Source organism: Zosterops lateralis, assembly GCF_965231275.1.
Source record: "Zosterops lateralis genome assembly, chromosome: 3".
Classification (NCBI taxonomy): domain Eukaryota; kingdom Metazoa; phylum Chordata; class Aves; order Passeriformes; family Zosteropidae; genus Zosterops; species Zosterops lateralis.
In genome coordinates this window covers 78574074-78590947 of record NC_139764.1, presented here as the reverse complement: position 1 = coordinate 78590947, position 16874 = coordinate 78574074, and the positions used below count along the sequence as shown (strand labels likewise).

At 38.0% G+C, this 16874-nt stretch overlaps 1 protein-coding gene across 4 annotated transcripts in view; it reads right to left on the bottom strand.

Moving 5' to 3' along the window:
* Positions 1-135: 135 nt before the first annotated feature.
* The window catches only part of SNX14 (sorting nexin 14), a gene marked incomplete at its 5' end in the record, with an annotated part of 45929 nt that continues 29190 nt past the window's right edge, over positions 136-16874 (bottom strand). For all 4 annotated transcript variants that reach the window (XM_083856617.1, XM_083856619.1, XM_083856618.1 and 1 more), the window contains 13 exons: positions 136-757; positions 4212-4268; positions 4430-4521; positions 5212-5307; positions 6350-6514; positions 7035-7158; positions 11335-11454; positions 11625-11665; positions 13444-13555; positions 13835-13935; positions 14072-14155; positions 15120-15321; positions 15978-16110. In XM_083856617.1, the coding sequence (XP_083712743.1) occupies positions 719-757; positions 4212-4268; positions 4430-4521; positions 5212-5307; positions 6350-6514; positions 7035-7158; positions 11335-11454; positions 11625-11665; positions 13444-13555; positions 13835-13935; positions 14072-14155; positions 15120-15321; positions 15978-16110 (1366 nt within the window). In that variant the 3' untranslated portion in view covers positions 136-718. The remainder of the gene's footprint in view (positions 758-4211; positions 4269-4429; positions 4522-5211; positions 5308-6349; positions 6515-7034; positions 7159-11334; positions 11455-11624; positions 11666-13443; positions 13556-13834; positions 13936-14071; positions 14156-15119; positions 15322-15977; positions 16111-16874) is intronic.

Sequence of the window (16874 nt, the reverse complement as noted above, 5' to 3'; positions counted from 1 at the left end):
ATTTTTATATGAATGAATTTTTATAAAGTGCTGTGAACAGACTCACATCCTCTTTCCTAAGTCTGTAAAGAAGGTGTCAGAAAAAAACCACAAAGCCAGATAAGAACTGCAGGAAAATAAAGGCTAAGTCAAAACCACTTTTCATATCCAATATTACTGTAAGAGGGTTTTAGATTTGAAGATCAAGTACTAAAAAGGCTAAATTACAAATGTGATTTTCCATGCTCACAGAAAGATGAAGGCTAAAGACAGTTCTGAGATTATTTGTATGCAATAGATCCAATCATATACTTCTCTTGTTTAAAAAAAAAGGATTTGTTAAGACATTTTAAAATAATTTAATGGGAGCATTCTAGAATTTCTTCCAAACAATTTTTCTACATATCCTTTCAGGAAGACACTCAGTAATTGCTCTTTTAGCAAAGCATAAGTTGGCTGATCACCCAGCTGTCTTTTTTGATGTCATCCTGTAATTTCATACACAGAGATTTTGGTGAAATTAATTTGACTTTTACTGATAACAGCTGAAACGAATTTTAAATAAAAAGTACGGATATTTTATGTACTTGCAATTGGTATTAAATTTTAATGTCTTTATTGCATAAGTTATTTTTTTAACTTTTAAATTTTAAGTTATTTACAACAAAATATACAAAGCAACGTTAAAATGCCACATTTCCATTACAACAGTGCAGAGCAGATCCTACTGGGCGTCCACTCACATCCAACTTGACACAGAGCTTGCTTCCTTTGGACCCTGTTAAACAGGAAAGAGGGGAAATTTACTTATAAAATTTGAAAATGTGTATTTACATAGAAATAACTGAACTGAGCTGCAATGATTAATGGTATCTGAAAACATCCACTTGAAACCAGAGTTAAGAGAATGGAAGGCTACTGGGTTTTAATACTATTTCTCAAAATAGGTGTTTTCTTCTTTTTTTGGAAGTTCTCACCTCCCCCATTCTTAACTGCTAAATAGTTTTCTTAACACAGCAATTTTCTGCTCTTGAAATAGTAATGGAGAGATATCTTTTCAATTGGATTTCTTTTCCTTACTCTGCTCGGAATGCTTTTTCCCCTTTCAGCTGTCTCTTCTCCTTGTATCCTGTCTGACAGACTCTCAAGGGACTGGCTGTACACTGTCTCAGAGGAGTTTTTCAGCTCTTGGAGCTTGCTCACTAACACATGCTGCCATCAAACACAGCACACATCAAGTGATCCAGCGCGTATCCGCACTGGTACGTGCGGCAGGAAATACCTTCAAGATACCAATCTCAAGAGTAGGAAGCAGACTGACATCCCCACTAAGGAAAATCTTCCCATTTCTCCCATCACTGTTTTTTCTGCCAAAGGAGCAGTGCTCAAAACTTCTGGGATGGTCAGTTTCCCCTTTAAAAGCTAACTGGCCGGAAACATTTTTCCATTCTTCATTGTAACTACAAAAATATTTTGGTATGAAGCAACTCAAAAAGGACCAATCTATGCTGACTGGATTGATTGGATTGGCACTGGACTGATTCTCCCTCAATACAATGGATAGCTAAGTTAAGAACCAGTCGTTACTTTTAAATGTCCCCACTGCAATTGTTAGGAAGAAACAATTCTCTTTCCAAGCGGTTTCACAATGCCAAGTGCTTGCAGTCATTTTGGGAAAATGTTTTTAGGGCTCTGGATGAAAACCATTGCCATCCCTCCACCCATACCCTCTCCACCTTGCATTTCCCCTCTCAGTCCTGGTACATTGACAAGCAGGTCCCCCTGCCAAACATCACAGATGCAGCACTTTGTTCTGTATTGCTCTCAGTATATCTGAAATAAGGAAATAGCTCAAGTTCCCAGCTGAAGTATTTTTTTTCCTTTGCTGTACTGAAATCTGGTCTGGAGATTCCCTTGCTCTGTCCCCATCAACTTCAGTCAGAGGGGACAGGGGGAGCCCACCTCTCACCTATGCCATTTCACCAGGAGCAAGGTGGCACTAGAGGTCCCTCCTCAGCAGGTGGTTATGAAACACTGCAGAGCAGTCAGGCAGTGTCAGTTACACAGGAAAAAAGAATAGATAAGAAGTAGAAAACATGATCCCAATTTACCTCAAATAATCTTTCTCTTGATTTATTTTTGAAGAAAATATATTTTTGTCCATTAAATATACAGAACTATGAAATCACAGCATGGCTGGGTTGGAAGGTACCTGGTCTAGAGGTCTGGAGGTCACCTGGTCTAGACCTCAAGCTGGGCCACCTAGAGATGCTCAAGACCATGTCCTGACAGCTTTTAAATATCTCTAAGGATGAGCATCCCACAGCATCCCTGAGGAGCATTGTGACAGTGCTTGGTCACCCTCACAGTGAAGAAGTGTTTCTCAATGTTCAGAGGGAACCTCTGGTGTTTCAGATTGTGCCTGTTGCCACTGATCCTGTTAGTGGGCACCACAGGTTCTGTCCTCTTTGTACCATCCCCTCAGGTATTTACAGACATCAGTAAGACCCTTTGAGCTTTCTCTTCTCCAGGCTGAACAGGCCCTCCTCTCTAGCCTCTCCTTACAGGAGATATCCTCCAGTTCCTTCATCACCCTCATGGCTCTCCACCAGATTCATTCCAGTATGTCCAAGCCTATTTTGTACTGGGGAGCTCAGGCCTGGACACAGCACTCCAGGTGTGGCCCCCACCAGTGCTCAGCAGAGGGGCAACATCACCTCCCTCAACCTGCTGGCAACACTGCTCCTGTTGCAACCCAGGATACCATCAGCCTTTTGCTCAACTTTGTGTCTTTCCAGCTGGTTGGCCCCCAGCCCATCACGGCACCTGGGGCTGTTCTTCCCCAGGAACAGGACTTCACACTTCCCTTTGCTGAAATTCATGAGGTTCCTGCCAGTCCGTTTCTCCAGCCTGTTTAGTTCCCTTTGGAAAGTAGCATGACCCTATGGTTTATCAGCCACTCCTCCCAGTTTTGTGTCATCATCGGGCTTTGCACTCTGGCCCATCATCCAGATCATTAATGAAGATGTTAAACAGGACTGGAACCACAACTGACCCCTTGGATAACTCCCTTGTTAATGGCCTGCCTCCAACTAGACTTCATTCCATTGATCACCACCCTCTGGGCCTGACTGGTGCTTTAAAGACTGCTTAAATGCCACTCATTTTTCTCCATAATCAACTGAAGAAAGATCACTGTTCCAATACATATATATAATTAGCTGCTGAGACAGTCCATACAAAAACAGTTCAGCAGTGTAAAACAGCAGGGCTAAGTCAGGGCTAGGTCTTTTCTTCTGCACTCAAGTTCCCAGGCTATTTTCTTGTTCCCTTGGTCAGCTGGGTCTTCTGTCACCTGCCTTTAGCTGTCCGAGCACTGGCTTGAGGAGGGCAACTACAGAGCTGAAGCACGAAATAGGTCAGACTTGCTGAGACAGCCCCATTTCACTGAAAACAATGGAAGTGTCCTGGCTTGTTCCAATATCTTGTATTTGTTTCTGTTTGTCATGCAAAACAAATCACTGCTGGCACTATGCAGTTTTCAGGCACAGGGGTCATGCATTTACTGTTAGTGAGAGGGTTTTCCTAATTTGTTTGGGCTTTTGTTTTTCTACTAGCTAACTAGCAGGTATCTCCTGCTTGCCATGAAGACCAAACTGTAAAATTACTATGTGAAAATCTGTGAAGGCTTGATATACATAAGTACAAATATCAGACAGATCCCAAACCTAATGATAAACATTTATATAGCAATTTCTGTTGTGCAAATTATTTCTCCTTTATCTGGATAGCTCAAGTTAACATTGCAGTGACCAAACTAGAGGTAAGAAATCCTCCTCCTTTCTCAAGAAAAATGCTGCAACTTGACCTGAGCTTTGCATGCAGAATTCCCTTCCTAAATTAAGAAATGTATAAAATAAAGTGGAGAGAAATCAATCAAAGAAAAAGGCACAGAGATCCTGACTGCTGTTCATCTGTCCAAATCTACTGAAAGGCAGCTCGGACTTGCTGCATGCTAAACAAATGGGCCTGAGCTGATTTGGAAAGAGCTAATTAGCCAAAATGCAAGTAAACCAGACTTCAATTATTTCAACATTTTGGAAAAAACACACACTTTCCCCAAAATTTAGAATGAGCATTAGTAATAGAGAACAACAGCAAAAAGGCACCAGTGACCAGACTCAGTAGCAGCTTGAAGAATTCTGCAGTCCTTGAAAGGAGTTAGCACATACCTTACTCAGCTCTGGAAAGAGCTCTTGAATCCCAATGTCCAGCAGAACATAAGTTAACTAAAAAAAAAAAAAAATTACAGAAAATTAAGGACACTCCAAGGCAAAACTACTGCTTTTTATCCCTAATGCTGAGTACCAGCCTATTCCTCTGCTACATCAAACATTCACTTCAGGAAACCCTGTGCCAGAAGGCAAGTTTGTCACACGTTATGAGTTACCTGTTTGTTGAGCACTGGTTGTTGCAGTCCATCAAACAGCAGCCTGATGCCCTCGTATTTAGCCTCTTCCCCAATGCACTTGCCTATTAAATCTAGATCAAATTCCAAAAACAAATACACAAATCATGAGGAAGCACTGCAAATCAGCTTCATGATAAAGTTATAGAACTCCAGTAATTAACAAGAAAAAAACTGTTTAAATTTAAGAAGGAGTTCAATTTTTTTCTGTCTCAAATGGTAAATGGAAAAAAACCCCACACTTTTGGGTTCATCCTTTTCTCCTCCCTTTTCCACACCTAAGTAATTACTACACTTTCTATAATATCAGTATTTTTTTCTAATGTACTGTTTAATAAACCACAAGCTGATTTTTTTTAATTACTTTCAAATAAATGGGTCTCTCTTTTCTAGTTTATACAGTGCAAGGAGAGCTCAGATGTATCTTCCAGCTTAATGATGTGCCTTTTTTAACACAGTTTTCATCTGGATAAAATACAAACCATAAGAACATTCAAAAGATGAAAAATTATTGTATTAAGTACATGTATAAAGCTGTTGATTTCCATCACCATGTCTTTATTAATCACTATGCTACAACCTTAGTCAGCAACACTTAGATAACAAAACTGAACTGCTGGGTTTTTACACCTGGTATTCCAGTCAACTCAAATCTCGGCAGCCCAAGTATTATTTGATTTGGAAAGATACTGTGACTCTATTTGGGTTAAATATCTGATTGAACAATTAACCACACTCCTACAGGCAGTCATGAAATACAGAACCTGGAATATATCTCATCATTTCTTCAAAAGTCTGCTTTGCTCGTTTCTGTTTATCCTGGAGAGAGCGAGGCTCAGTATTCTCACAGAAGACAGCATCTGCAGTGAAGACACATTGAAAAAAGATGTATCTTTAGGCAGCTATACATCACTGACACAGAAATGTGTTTTGGATAATGGCTTCAAAACTGAACTTCTTCTCTGTATTGTGTTGATTAGAAGGGGATTTTTGCTTATTTTTGGCTTACATTAGCCCAGTCAAATCCAGAATACCCCCCCTGTTTGAAGGACAATCATCTTTTCACAATTTGCTTCCACCCTTTTCAAAGTTTAAAGCATTCTCTTCTAAGTTTGGATCAATTCTACTTTAGGTTAGTTATCATTTCCTTACTCACAACTTCCCTTATGCTTTCAAAACTGTAAGGAGTATTTACACCTTGTGCTAAAACACTGTCTGGAACTGTCAAAAACTTCAAATTTACCTATGAATGAGAAAGCAAAAATTGCTATTCATCTGAAATAACAGGTGAACATTTTGGTTTTAGGCTCTGAAAGTCTTACTGCACACTCCTTTTTTGAAGCCTTTCGCAAGCTTCATTTTTGATTTGATAAGGATAGAACTGTCTTGACTCCAGAGTTTTGGCCAGATGCATTGTTTGGATCAGACTGCAGTTGGGTAATACTCCACAGTTGTGAGGTAATTTGAAATTTTTTTTAGTTGCTCTCCCTTTCCCTTATTTGAAGGTCAGGAACACTCAAGCCCTCTCAAGAGCTGACCACAGCAAAGGGAACCAAAAAATCAACAATAAAAGACTGATGTAGTACACAAGTAACTTGACAACTTCATGAAACATTTGCATTGATACACTAAACCACCTTCATTCTGTTTTTCTTGTTCTTTGCACACCTGAGCAAATTACTATTCATAATATTTTTTTCTGTAATCATCGCTGACAGATAACATAGGTGACTTAACATCTTTCCACAACAAGCTTTGAAGTTAGTCCAAGCCTACTTGATTTTTAATATTTCCCAGTGTTAGCCAGCATTGTAAAATTTAGCACTCAGAAACTTCACTGAAGAGATTTCAAACCCCAGACTAAAGCAGTATTTTTTCATCAAAGATGTAACTATTACTGACCTCTCAGCAGTGTTATCAGAGAAACCAATCGGTGCTCCTCAAATAGCTGTTCTAGCTTGTTATGCAAGTAATAATCTGTGTACAGTTCCAACGTATTTTTGAAGAGAATTCTTCCTCCCATCAAGAGATGATGCAGCCAGTCAGGAATGCGGAAAACTACCCTACCTGCAAAGGCACAGCAACATCTATGAATAGTAACACATATGAGGGTCTCCTAATATTCAGGATAAAAGAATAATTTATTTAAAAGAAAAGAATAGATTGCAAACAAGAAAAGAATATTTCCGTTTTGTTAGTGCAGCACTGAAAATATCAGTATTCTCCACAATGCTTCTCAAATACTTCCTTCAGCTATTTCTATTAATTTAACAATTCCAATTCCCAGAGTCTACCAGCAGCCTAGGTAGACTTCAGAAAAGGGATAGGATCTACTTTCATTAACTTATACTACTGAGATGCAGAAAGATGGAGACATAACAAAACAAAGCAATGATGAATGATAAATGACATTTTAGCACCACAATAAAGTCTTCTAAGGAATGACTATGTTATTAAGTTGTATATACTAGCTTGAAAGTGTTGAGTTATATATGACTGCTACAACAAAATTTCATTCCTTAGCAGAGACTGTGAACTTCATATTGGTTATGACGTATATGAATAATTAAGAGAAATCACTTCTTACCAACATACATTAAGTAGTCATAGACTCCTTCTACAGTTATCATTTCCATGAAGTAGTTCTGATTTTGTCGTCTTTCTGTATTCTCAGACCGGTTTGCATTATTCTTGAATAAATCATTAAAAAGCTAAAAACAGAAATATAAGACTGAAATCACTGCATTTAAAGGCAAAAGGATAGCCACCAGTCCTTTGGGTTGGTTTCTTTTTATAGAAGTAGCTTCTTTCCAGAGCTTTCAAAGAACTGATCAAGGGTGTTGATTCATTTCATTGTTTCTGGTTTTGTATTTTCAAATCCTTCTCCCCAATAAAGACCACATAACATGCTGCCAAGATACAACAACCAAAATACCTAGGTTCAGAACAAATCAGCACTGAGACATTAATTCATGAGCCTTTCTGCTCCCACTACCTTCTTCCAACCTAAACTGCAGTATGATGGTATGCATCTGGACTTTTACCACAGGTTCTGATTTCCTTGATGCATCCTGTCCTGAAAATGAGAGGCTAAGAGATACAGAGTGTCTGCCTTAAATCACAAGGGAAGTCTATAACATCAAACTATTCCTAAAAGTTCCTGTTGGTTTCCACTTTGAAACATATACAATGGTTTCTAGACAAAACATGCAAATTTTTACATGGAGAAATATCTTTTTCCCCTGCCAGCTTAATTATTTATAGTAAAATCTTTATGAACTAACATTTGGGTTTCTTTCCATTTATCTCACTTCTCAATTATATTCCTTTAGCCTTCTATTCTTCTATGTCACCCCCTCCTCCCTGATCCCTCTATTTTCTTGCATTTGATTATTTCTGAAAAGATACTCTTGCAATTCTTGCAAAACTCCAATCTTCTCTGCACACCAAAAGGGGTCCCAAGCCACCTAGGTAGTAGTCCTTGCCTCTCCTGCCCCTAAGTCTGTGAATTCCAACAGAGGGAAAGGAAAAAGTCTCTAAATCCTGATGCTTTCCATGTTTAATACCTAGCAATCCCCACTAACAGCTGATTTTCAATTAACTTACCCCCAAAATAGTTAATAAATAGACATAAAATAGGATTTATACAAAATATTCTCAAAGTATGAAAAGAAATTATGAAAAGGAAGTTCAGAAGTTTATGCCAGGGTTCTAAAAAATCCTAGAACTAGAAGCAAATGCAACATAATCACAGCATTGCCTAGGCTGACGTGATTGCCACTCACAAAAAGTTTTTTTACCACTCCCAAAATAACATTAATTCCACGGAACAGGAAGTAATTTGCTTATAAGTGGTTCACTTTCTGTACTGCAACTCTCCCCAAAATAAATAAAGCCAAAAACATGCAAATGACAACAATCTCTGAATCACACAAGTCTCTAAACAGAATGCTTTGCACTCTTAGAAAAAAATACATCAGGACATCTGGCAAGAGTCAGGTTTTTTGACCTGTACTCCATCAGGCCCTCTCTTTTGTTAGGTACTGAGCTGCTGGTATTACCTTCACAAGGTTCACTCAAACTAAACAACAACAACTTATTATATAAGTTACATAAAAGGGCAAATATGGCTAATGCACTGGTGGATGACTGGTATCCAGGAATGCAACAAACCTAAAAAGGACACATAATTATTCACACCTACTTTGTGGAAGCATGCCTGGTAGGTTGTTTAAAAAACTCCATATAAAATGAAGTCTACATCCTCCTTAATACTGAAACCAGAATATCAGAAAAACCTTAGCTGTAGCATAGTAACTTAAACAAGAGCCTCTATTTTTTAGATACACCCCACAACCTGACAAAAGTGATAGATACTGAGCCAACTCAAAGCAGACCATTGTGCAATGCAGACATTGGTTCAGAGCAGTGTCTGGAGGCCAAACTAAATCATTAACAGCAACCTGGTAGGTAACCTATAAAATAATCAAACATGAAGGCCAGCTTAGGGCAAAGCTTTCTGACTTTCAAAAAGCTATTTCCACTTTCACCCCAAACCAGAAGCAGCATCTTCTGAATGCTGATTATACCTCCATACACGGATAATCTGTGTTGCACCTTAAAGAGTAATGGTTCCTTGATCAGAGGCACACTTTGAAAGCATTTCAGAATGCAATCTGCAATGCACTGCAACAGCCATAATACAAAGTGGCATTAAACCTTTACTTCCCTGTTTTACACTTTCCAGTATCTTGGCTCAGAAGAAATTCAGGTGAAAAACACACATATTGTTATCTAGTACAGAAGTTGAGGTTAGACTCACAATTCAGATAAGCACATGATTTTGCTTTAGATGTTTCTGTGCATGTTAATATTTGAGACTAACAGGACAAACTTCAATGTTATCATTATTTGTATGTTTAAGATTAAACAATAATCATGATTATAACCATGAAATATTCTTCAAAGGCTTACAATGAGGAAATCCCATGAATTAGTATTGATTAATAATGGGAGCCAAGGTCTTGAAGTCAGTAAAAGATAAAAGGCCTGTATTAAGAAAAAGACCAAGGTAATCCCTTATACAACAGAGTATTTATTATACCTTTTTGGGAAAAGCAAGCAAAGGAAGCATGAACGCTCATATAAAGTGCCTCACAGAAAAAAAAAAAAGTTACTCAATGGTGAGTGCATATGCAAACATACACCCAATACATTCCAGCACAGGTGTGAACAATACCATGACTATGAACAATACCTACAGCCAAAGGCTGCTCTCCTGTTCTTCCTTCTCTTTTAAAAAGTACAGAGGATTATACCAAAATGGTAAGAAGAAAGATTGTATGCAGTGTCTGAATCATATCAGTCAGTGTAAGTGACCACGTCTTCCTCCATGTAGCTACTCAAAAACATTTATTATACTGCTTGTGTTCCAAATGCAGCTTTTATTGCTGTTGGCAGGCCATCACAAGCCAGCAGAACAATGCCTTTATTGGCATATTTTGTGAAGTCTGCATCAGCTGAGAAGTCCTGACCTATTATAGCAAGACTGACAAAAATAAGTTCAGAAGACGTTTAAGCTGCTTACAGATCTTCAGTACAGAAACATGGCCAGAAATCCTGCTAGTGTCCCTAGGAAGGGGAAATAGAATTTTTTGTTCACTTGGTTTTTTTTGAACAAGGCAGGCTGGTAACTCTTATTCTAGTGGCTCTGATACAGAATGAAATCCAATTGCTCCTGGTTATACTGGGGTTGACTACCCACATTCATTGTTCATTTTTAACCAGAAGTCTTTCCAGCAATATTTAAAACACACAAACATCCACACGCCCCAGGAACATTCAAAGGGAAGGAGCATGAAGAAGATCTGTCAGAGCATTAGGCACATTTCTGACTGGGCCTGCCCACTCATGGCAGCACAAGCACCAGGGAATGTGCATTGTAATCTCAGCACAGTCCAACACTTTGAAACTGAAATAAACAGATCTCTGTCAGAAAAGACACATGAAAACATGGTGGCAATAAAAGCATTAGCTGGAACTCAACTACCATTTAGCAAAAAATTGAAGAACTCTTTTGCTATGAGATAACATGTCCTTCTCACAGATGGGCACCCAGGAAGTGCTAACCTTTCACCTCTCTGGCCGCCTGTCGGATCTCCACACAGACTCCATACAGGCAGTTCACACAGTCCTGGTACAGATATTTGGCATTCACGTCCTTCACCAAGAAGTGAGGTACCTTGCTACTGCACAGCAGTTACTGCACAGAATCAAAGAATAGACTGGCTTGGAAGGGACCTCAAAGAGCATCTAGTCCCAACCCTCTGCCATGGGCAGGGACACCTTTAACTAGACCCGGCTGCTCAGAGCTCCATCCAATCTGTATTAAATACTTCCAGGAATGAGGAATCCACAACCTCTCTGAGCAATCTGTTCCAGCACCTCACCACCTTCACAGTTACACATTTTTTCCTAATAGCTAATCTAAACCTACTCTCAGTTCCATTTCCTCTTGTCCTGTTACTAAATGCTCTTGTGAAAATCCCGCTCCATATTTCTTGCAGGCTTCCCCCAGAACTGAAAGGGTACACATCTGCACAAAGATGTCATGTCTCACAACAGAAGTGGAAGTGCAGAACTGAACAGCTCAAGTCTATGCCACACATATCTGGGGAGCAAGGAAGTGTGTTACTTCAGTCTACCTTTGGTCTGGCCTTTGGACTGAACACCCTCAGTGTCTGCATTCCTAGACAGCATTTTCCAGCTTGGCTTCATCTGAAATAATATTAGTTAATGAGTTCTAAGACAGCTCCCCTAGTATGAGAGAAAATGTATGGTTGGTTTTCCACTTCTGTAAAATGGAAAAGGAACATGACTTACTGTACCTTCTTGTTATTTTCAGAAGTGGGACTCAAAATGGTAAGTTCAGGCCTGCTTGGTTTAGGCTTAGGAGATTCACAGGAGTTGATAAAATTCATGATGAATGGCTCCAAATGCTGACCTTTCTGAAAAAAGATATGAGTGACCTGTCACTTGCATAATTATAGGAAAGTGAAAACAAAAAGAACAAAACCAAAAGATTTTTCAAACAAAGTTTTGATTAGCCGCTTACTTAGTAATCCCATAAAATTAGTTAATGAAGTTAAGATATTGGCTACCTGAAAGACTTACTCACCTCTTTCATCAGCTTTCCTGGAACAGATTTTATGATTTTACCTACAATTAGAAACAAACAAAAACTTTCTGTTAGCACTGTCTGATTTGAAAGACATTTTCCTCTGCTAGATTTTTTGTACTAGTTGCCTAGCAGTTATTTAAAAATACAGTAATTTTTTTAAATCAGCTTGCTTTTTTTGATTTGGCACAAAACCCTATGAAAATAGCTTTGCACATAAACAGCTTGTAACCTAGTGATTACTACTCTTCAAGAAAAGATACTAAAAAATACACAGATTATTAATCTGAATACTTTTTTTTAAAAAAAACACAATAAACTACTGTAGTTCTACCTTTTAACTCTTCTAGAGTTTAACCATAAATAGCTCTAGCACTGTAATAGCAGAACTGCTACAACACCAGTACAGGAAAAATTCCCTGTATTTAAGTTAGCCACAGAACCATAAACATCTATCACAAAAGAAATCAAGATTAACTCAGATTCTACTCTTTCTGTGGAAAAATCAGCAAGTCCAGAGAGATTCTGGGGTGAACCAGCTTCCAAGACTACAGCAAAATTTTCTAAACTGAACAGGTAACAGCTGTGGCCTTAACAATCAGCTCTTGTGTCCTGATAAGGCTACCAGGATATGGCACAGTAACTTCAAATGCTGAAAAATGAAAGTGTCTAGGACTAGCTTTATTTTAAGCACTACAGTTACAGGAATATATTCCTTATCTACATGTCATTAAATTTGGAATTTACATTGGAAAGTATGTACAATGATCCAATGATAATAATAAAAATTCTCATCCTCAAAAAAAGCCCTGCTGAAATGCCAAGACTTGTTATAATACTCTTTATAGAAGCGAAGCACAGTCTCAGACAGGAAATGCATTACAGTAAACACCATAATTATAAGCTTTTCTAAGGTTGTACAGTTGGATCTAGAGGGAAGATCTGAAACAAAAACAAAACCTTTTGACTGGAGAGTGAGAACAGAAATGCTATTCAACAACTCATGAAGCAGACCAAAAGAAGGGCTGCCCCAGCAGGACAACACCGTGACCAGGAGCCGCAGAAATGCACTGGGGGGGTGCAGCTCAGACACGGTTCCCTGGGACCACAGCCACAAGTGGCGCAAGACAGGAAGACAGAATGGTCATAAGGTTGAGCTGACCAGCTCAGACCCACTATTCTGGGACAGCTTCACTGCAGCCAAGTCACACTATAGTCGACTTTTTTGATTTATTATGAACTACTGTCATTAGACATTAGAACTTCTCAATTTCCATTTGACCTGCCTGTATCACACACACTGCTGCCCCAAATTCTATTAAGTAGCTCATGTTAGAAAAGATCTTAATACCAGATAATACTAGAAATATCAAATACTGTAATTTTCAGAATAAAATAAGAGGATTTTAATCAATTAGAATCCAAAGGTAGTTTTGTAAGTGTTTATGCCATCTCATCTGCAAACAATGACAGACGCACACAGATGTGACTTGTGACAATACCAGATATTTTCTTGAACTATGAGTTTTTTTAAGAGAAACCTTATCATCTTGTTTGCTGACATAAAAATTCAAAAGCAATCACTTAAAACACTTTTTTTCCAAAATTTCAGTGTCTTTCTTCTTCAAGGAAGAAGTATCAGCGTATCTTGCTTGCTGAGCTATAATTTTGAGGGCTGTGACGGAGCAGAGTTCTTATTTCCGACATTCATAAGAGTTATCTATTCATTACTGCTGTCATTCACAAGAATCAGAGAATTCAATTACAAGCAGCCATGGCATTACTATTTGTCAGCATAAACAAGTAGCATATTACATACCAAGATTCACATCAGGCAACATTTTATCAAGAAACTGAGTCTCTCCTCCATTAGGGGATAGGAAGTCAGCTAAAAGCTGGCTGTTACTTAGTTCTGGGTGTTGCAGAAGTTTCTTTGAGACAGAAAGAACAAAAGAAGTATAAGTACTTTAATATTCAAAAATCCATTTCTGCATAGCAAAAAGATATTCAAAAAGCATTATACTGCCACAGATATTGCCATTTGCAAGCAATTTCTGTTTTCAGTCATGTGAAACTTTAACATTGCCCACTTGAATCCTTTCTCTGACTATAAAGTTACATGTAAACCAATGACCAAAAACCCCCAGATATTATTTTTTTGGTTTCATATCATTAGTTTTAGACTATTCTTTGCTCTAACTGTTTGATACCTGCAGATATTCCTGAAACTCCTCTCTCTTGGATTTTAAGAATTCATAGTTCTTGGGGCCAATGATTCTCTTTGAGGGAAGCTGAGCATCAGGAAATGTACCTAATAAAGGTATCAAAGAGATTAAATTATTCTTGTAATGCAGTAAACACTGACTTTATAACTTTGAATTTCAGCTGAGTAAGGAATTATAATCACAGTAGGGGGAAAATGGCTTTCCAAATGATGGAGAACATACCATGAAATTCTGTAAGCTTTGATTCAAGCACGTAAAATTCAAGATACCTCCTGTAGACAGACCAGTGTTCAGGCTCATGTCCAACTGGAGAAAAAAAAAGTTAAAATTAAACCAAGTTTTATGGTACCTGAGAGACAAACAGACAAATTAGCAACAACAAACATATGCTGGATTATGATAAGAAAAATCTCAATGACATTAGCCCCGCTGTTGTGGTAACATAAACTTAAAGGTACCTTTAGTGTTACAGTAAAATGCATAACTGGTAGACAGATAAGGTAATTGCAAGGAAATTATCGCCTCATTTATGAGATCCCTATAATCTAAACAACGGAGTGCTACATAACTCCAACATTTTTTATGGCTGACTATATTAGATCTATTTTCAATCTTTTAACCAAATGAATTACAGGAATAGTACTTGTTGAATACAGTCCTCTGCACCACCAGCTTGAATGCTGATCATTCTTAATCCTATCATTGAAGATATCACTAAATGCCCCTTAAATACTTTCTGCTTATTGTGGAAATATTAGTCCTCACTAACACAAATCTCAGCAGCCTTAAGAGGATGCTGTTTTCCCCCACTCCATTTGGATGTATTGTTATCTAGACACTGATAAACTGACTGCAAGCCATGATGGATGCTAATAAGCAAAGCATTTTCATTTCCTAAGGACTAATCTTAAGGTTATATAAAAAATTATTTGTTGTTCATTATTCCAAAGTTCAAGGTGGGTGAAAAGAAAAAGTGACAGCTGTTTATTAATATGAATTTTAAGGTAAGTATTTTTGGAAAGAGAACATTTCAAACTTTGGCATTAAGTCTAAACAGAACTGATTCATGCTGAGGAGTCAGTTCTCAACTTGCAGACGCTAAATGTTATCATTTATCTCTCAAACTCATTTCCTTGGAACTTTCAAGCCATTATTTTGAAATCAGAGAAATACATATACAAAACACACTACAAGAGCTGTCAGAATACAGCACACCAGAATATTCTGAGTTCACTTCCAAATGCCACTTTATTTACGCAACATTGCATACCTGCCCTTCTATCATTTCTCTCTACATCAATGCAGAATACAGGAATTCTCTCCTTTCTGTCTTTTCTTTCCAAGGAGGGATCATCAAAAAAATCAACATATGGGATGCTGATTTTCCATGCAGCAAGGTTGCGGGGTGTATTTGGGGTGGTAACAGCCTCCTCAGGAGAATCATCTTCCATCACCATAACACCTTCTTCAATCTGTAAGGATTCAAACACACAGATCTCCAGTGCTATTTTAACTGGTACAGTCTACCTCTGCTTCTAACCAATTCCCTCCTCTTCCTTTTTTCATGTTTTCCACTCGTCCCTCAATGGTGGTTCAGGTAAACAATATCCCATGCAGTAAAGTCTACCACTGGCTCTGTTCATGGTTGTTTAGCATGGAAGAAAAACATTAACTGAGGGAGACACTCGAGACAAATGAGAAATAACTACTGGCTCCTGATCTACAGAGAAAATGTTGCATCACAGACCAACTCAACAGCAGTTTCTCCACTACATAATTTCTGGTTTTAAGGTGTTGTGACAGGCTGCAGATGAATAGCCATGCATGCAGTCCTACGTACGCCTTACTACCCAGAATTAAAGAAAAAACATTGCTTACAAAAATATCTGACACTGCTACTTTTGGTACTTCTCTGCATTAAAGCAGTAAGCTCAGAAGCACACAAAGTGGGGATAGGACTTTGGCTTGTGAATGAATACAGAGAGGATAAGGCAACTTAAACAAAAGCCAGCACATGAAAACTCTGCAGTGAAGATAGCAGAAACGTAACATTTTCAAATGAGCAAAAGAGAACAAAAAAATACAAGCCCAAGAAAGACTTCAAGTAAAACTTAATGGCTTTACTCACAAAATCATCTTCTCCTTCATTTAAGTTATAGTTAGGCAGCATAGCTCCTTCCATTGCAGAACTCTTGAATACACCTTTTATTTTGTTCCCTATTTTGCTGATTCCAAATGATTCTCCTCTCTTCTGTGTGGTCCTAGGATTACAGAAACCACAGTTCACAACACAAGACATTTACACACAGCTGCTCATTAGGCCATTGCACACCATTTGCAGGTAAGAGAAACAACTTTATAAACAGGTAGCCAATATATTTACAGTTCCACTTAAATAAAAATTCATTTATGGTAAATCTGTCCTCTGATCAATCAGCAAAATTTCTTCATTATACTTTTTAAGAGACACTGGATTCCCATATGCTCAACCATGAGTAAACGCTTACAATAATATCCTAGTAATTCATGACCCAGAATAAACAATTAGCTAGGTAAAACAACTTTGTTTTGACAGCAGAAACTGTGGTATTGCTACAGGCATGCACATCAAGTAGGTCATTAACTTTGTCCTTTTCCTTGTGTTTAAATATTTATTCTTCTGCCAAGGGTAGATGTATTTTTTAAATGGAATTTTACAAGTACATATCATTCAAGATAGATCTCAATTTTTAAGCAGTAAAGACAGATAAAAGGAACTTGCAAGGAGCAAGACTGAGCATGAGAGAAAACAGATGCAACTGAAGAATCTTGGCTTGAACATCAGTCTGACTGAAAGATGAAGAGTTTTTAAAGTCTTGCCACTTATAACAAAGTGTCCAAAAGCCAAAAAGCCAGGTATGGGAATAAAAAAAAATACTTGAGCAGTAAGCACACTTCTCACTGAGAGAAGGCATTTTTTATTATTCTTATGCCCTTACACAAGTCCTGACACTGAAGATTATATTTTGCATAGAAACGCTAGCAA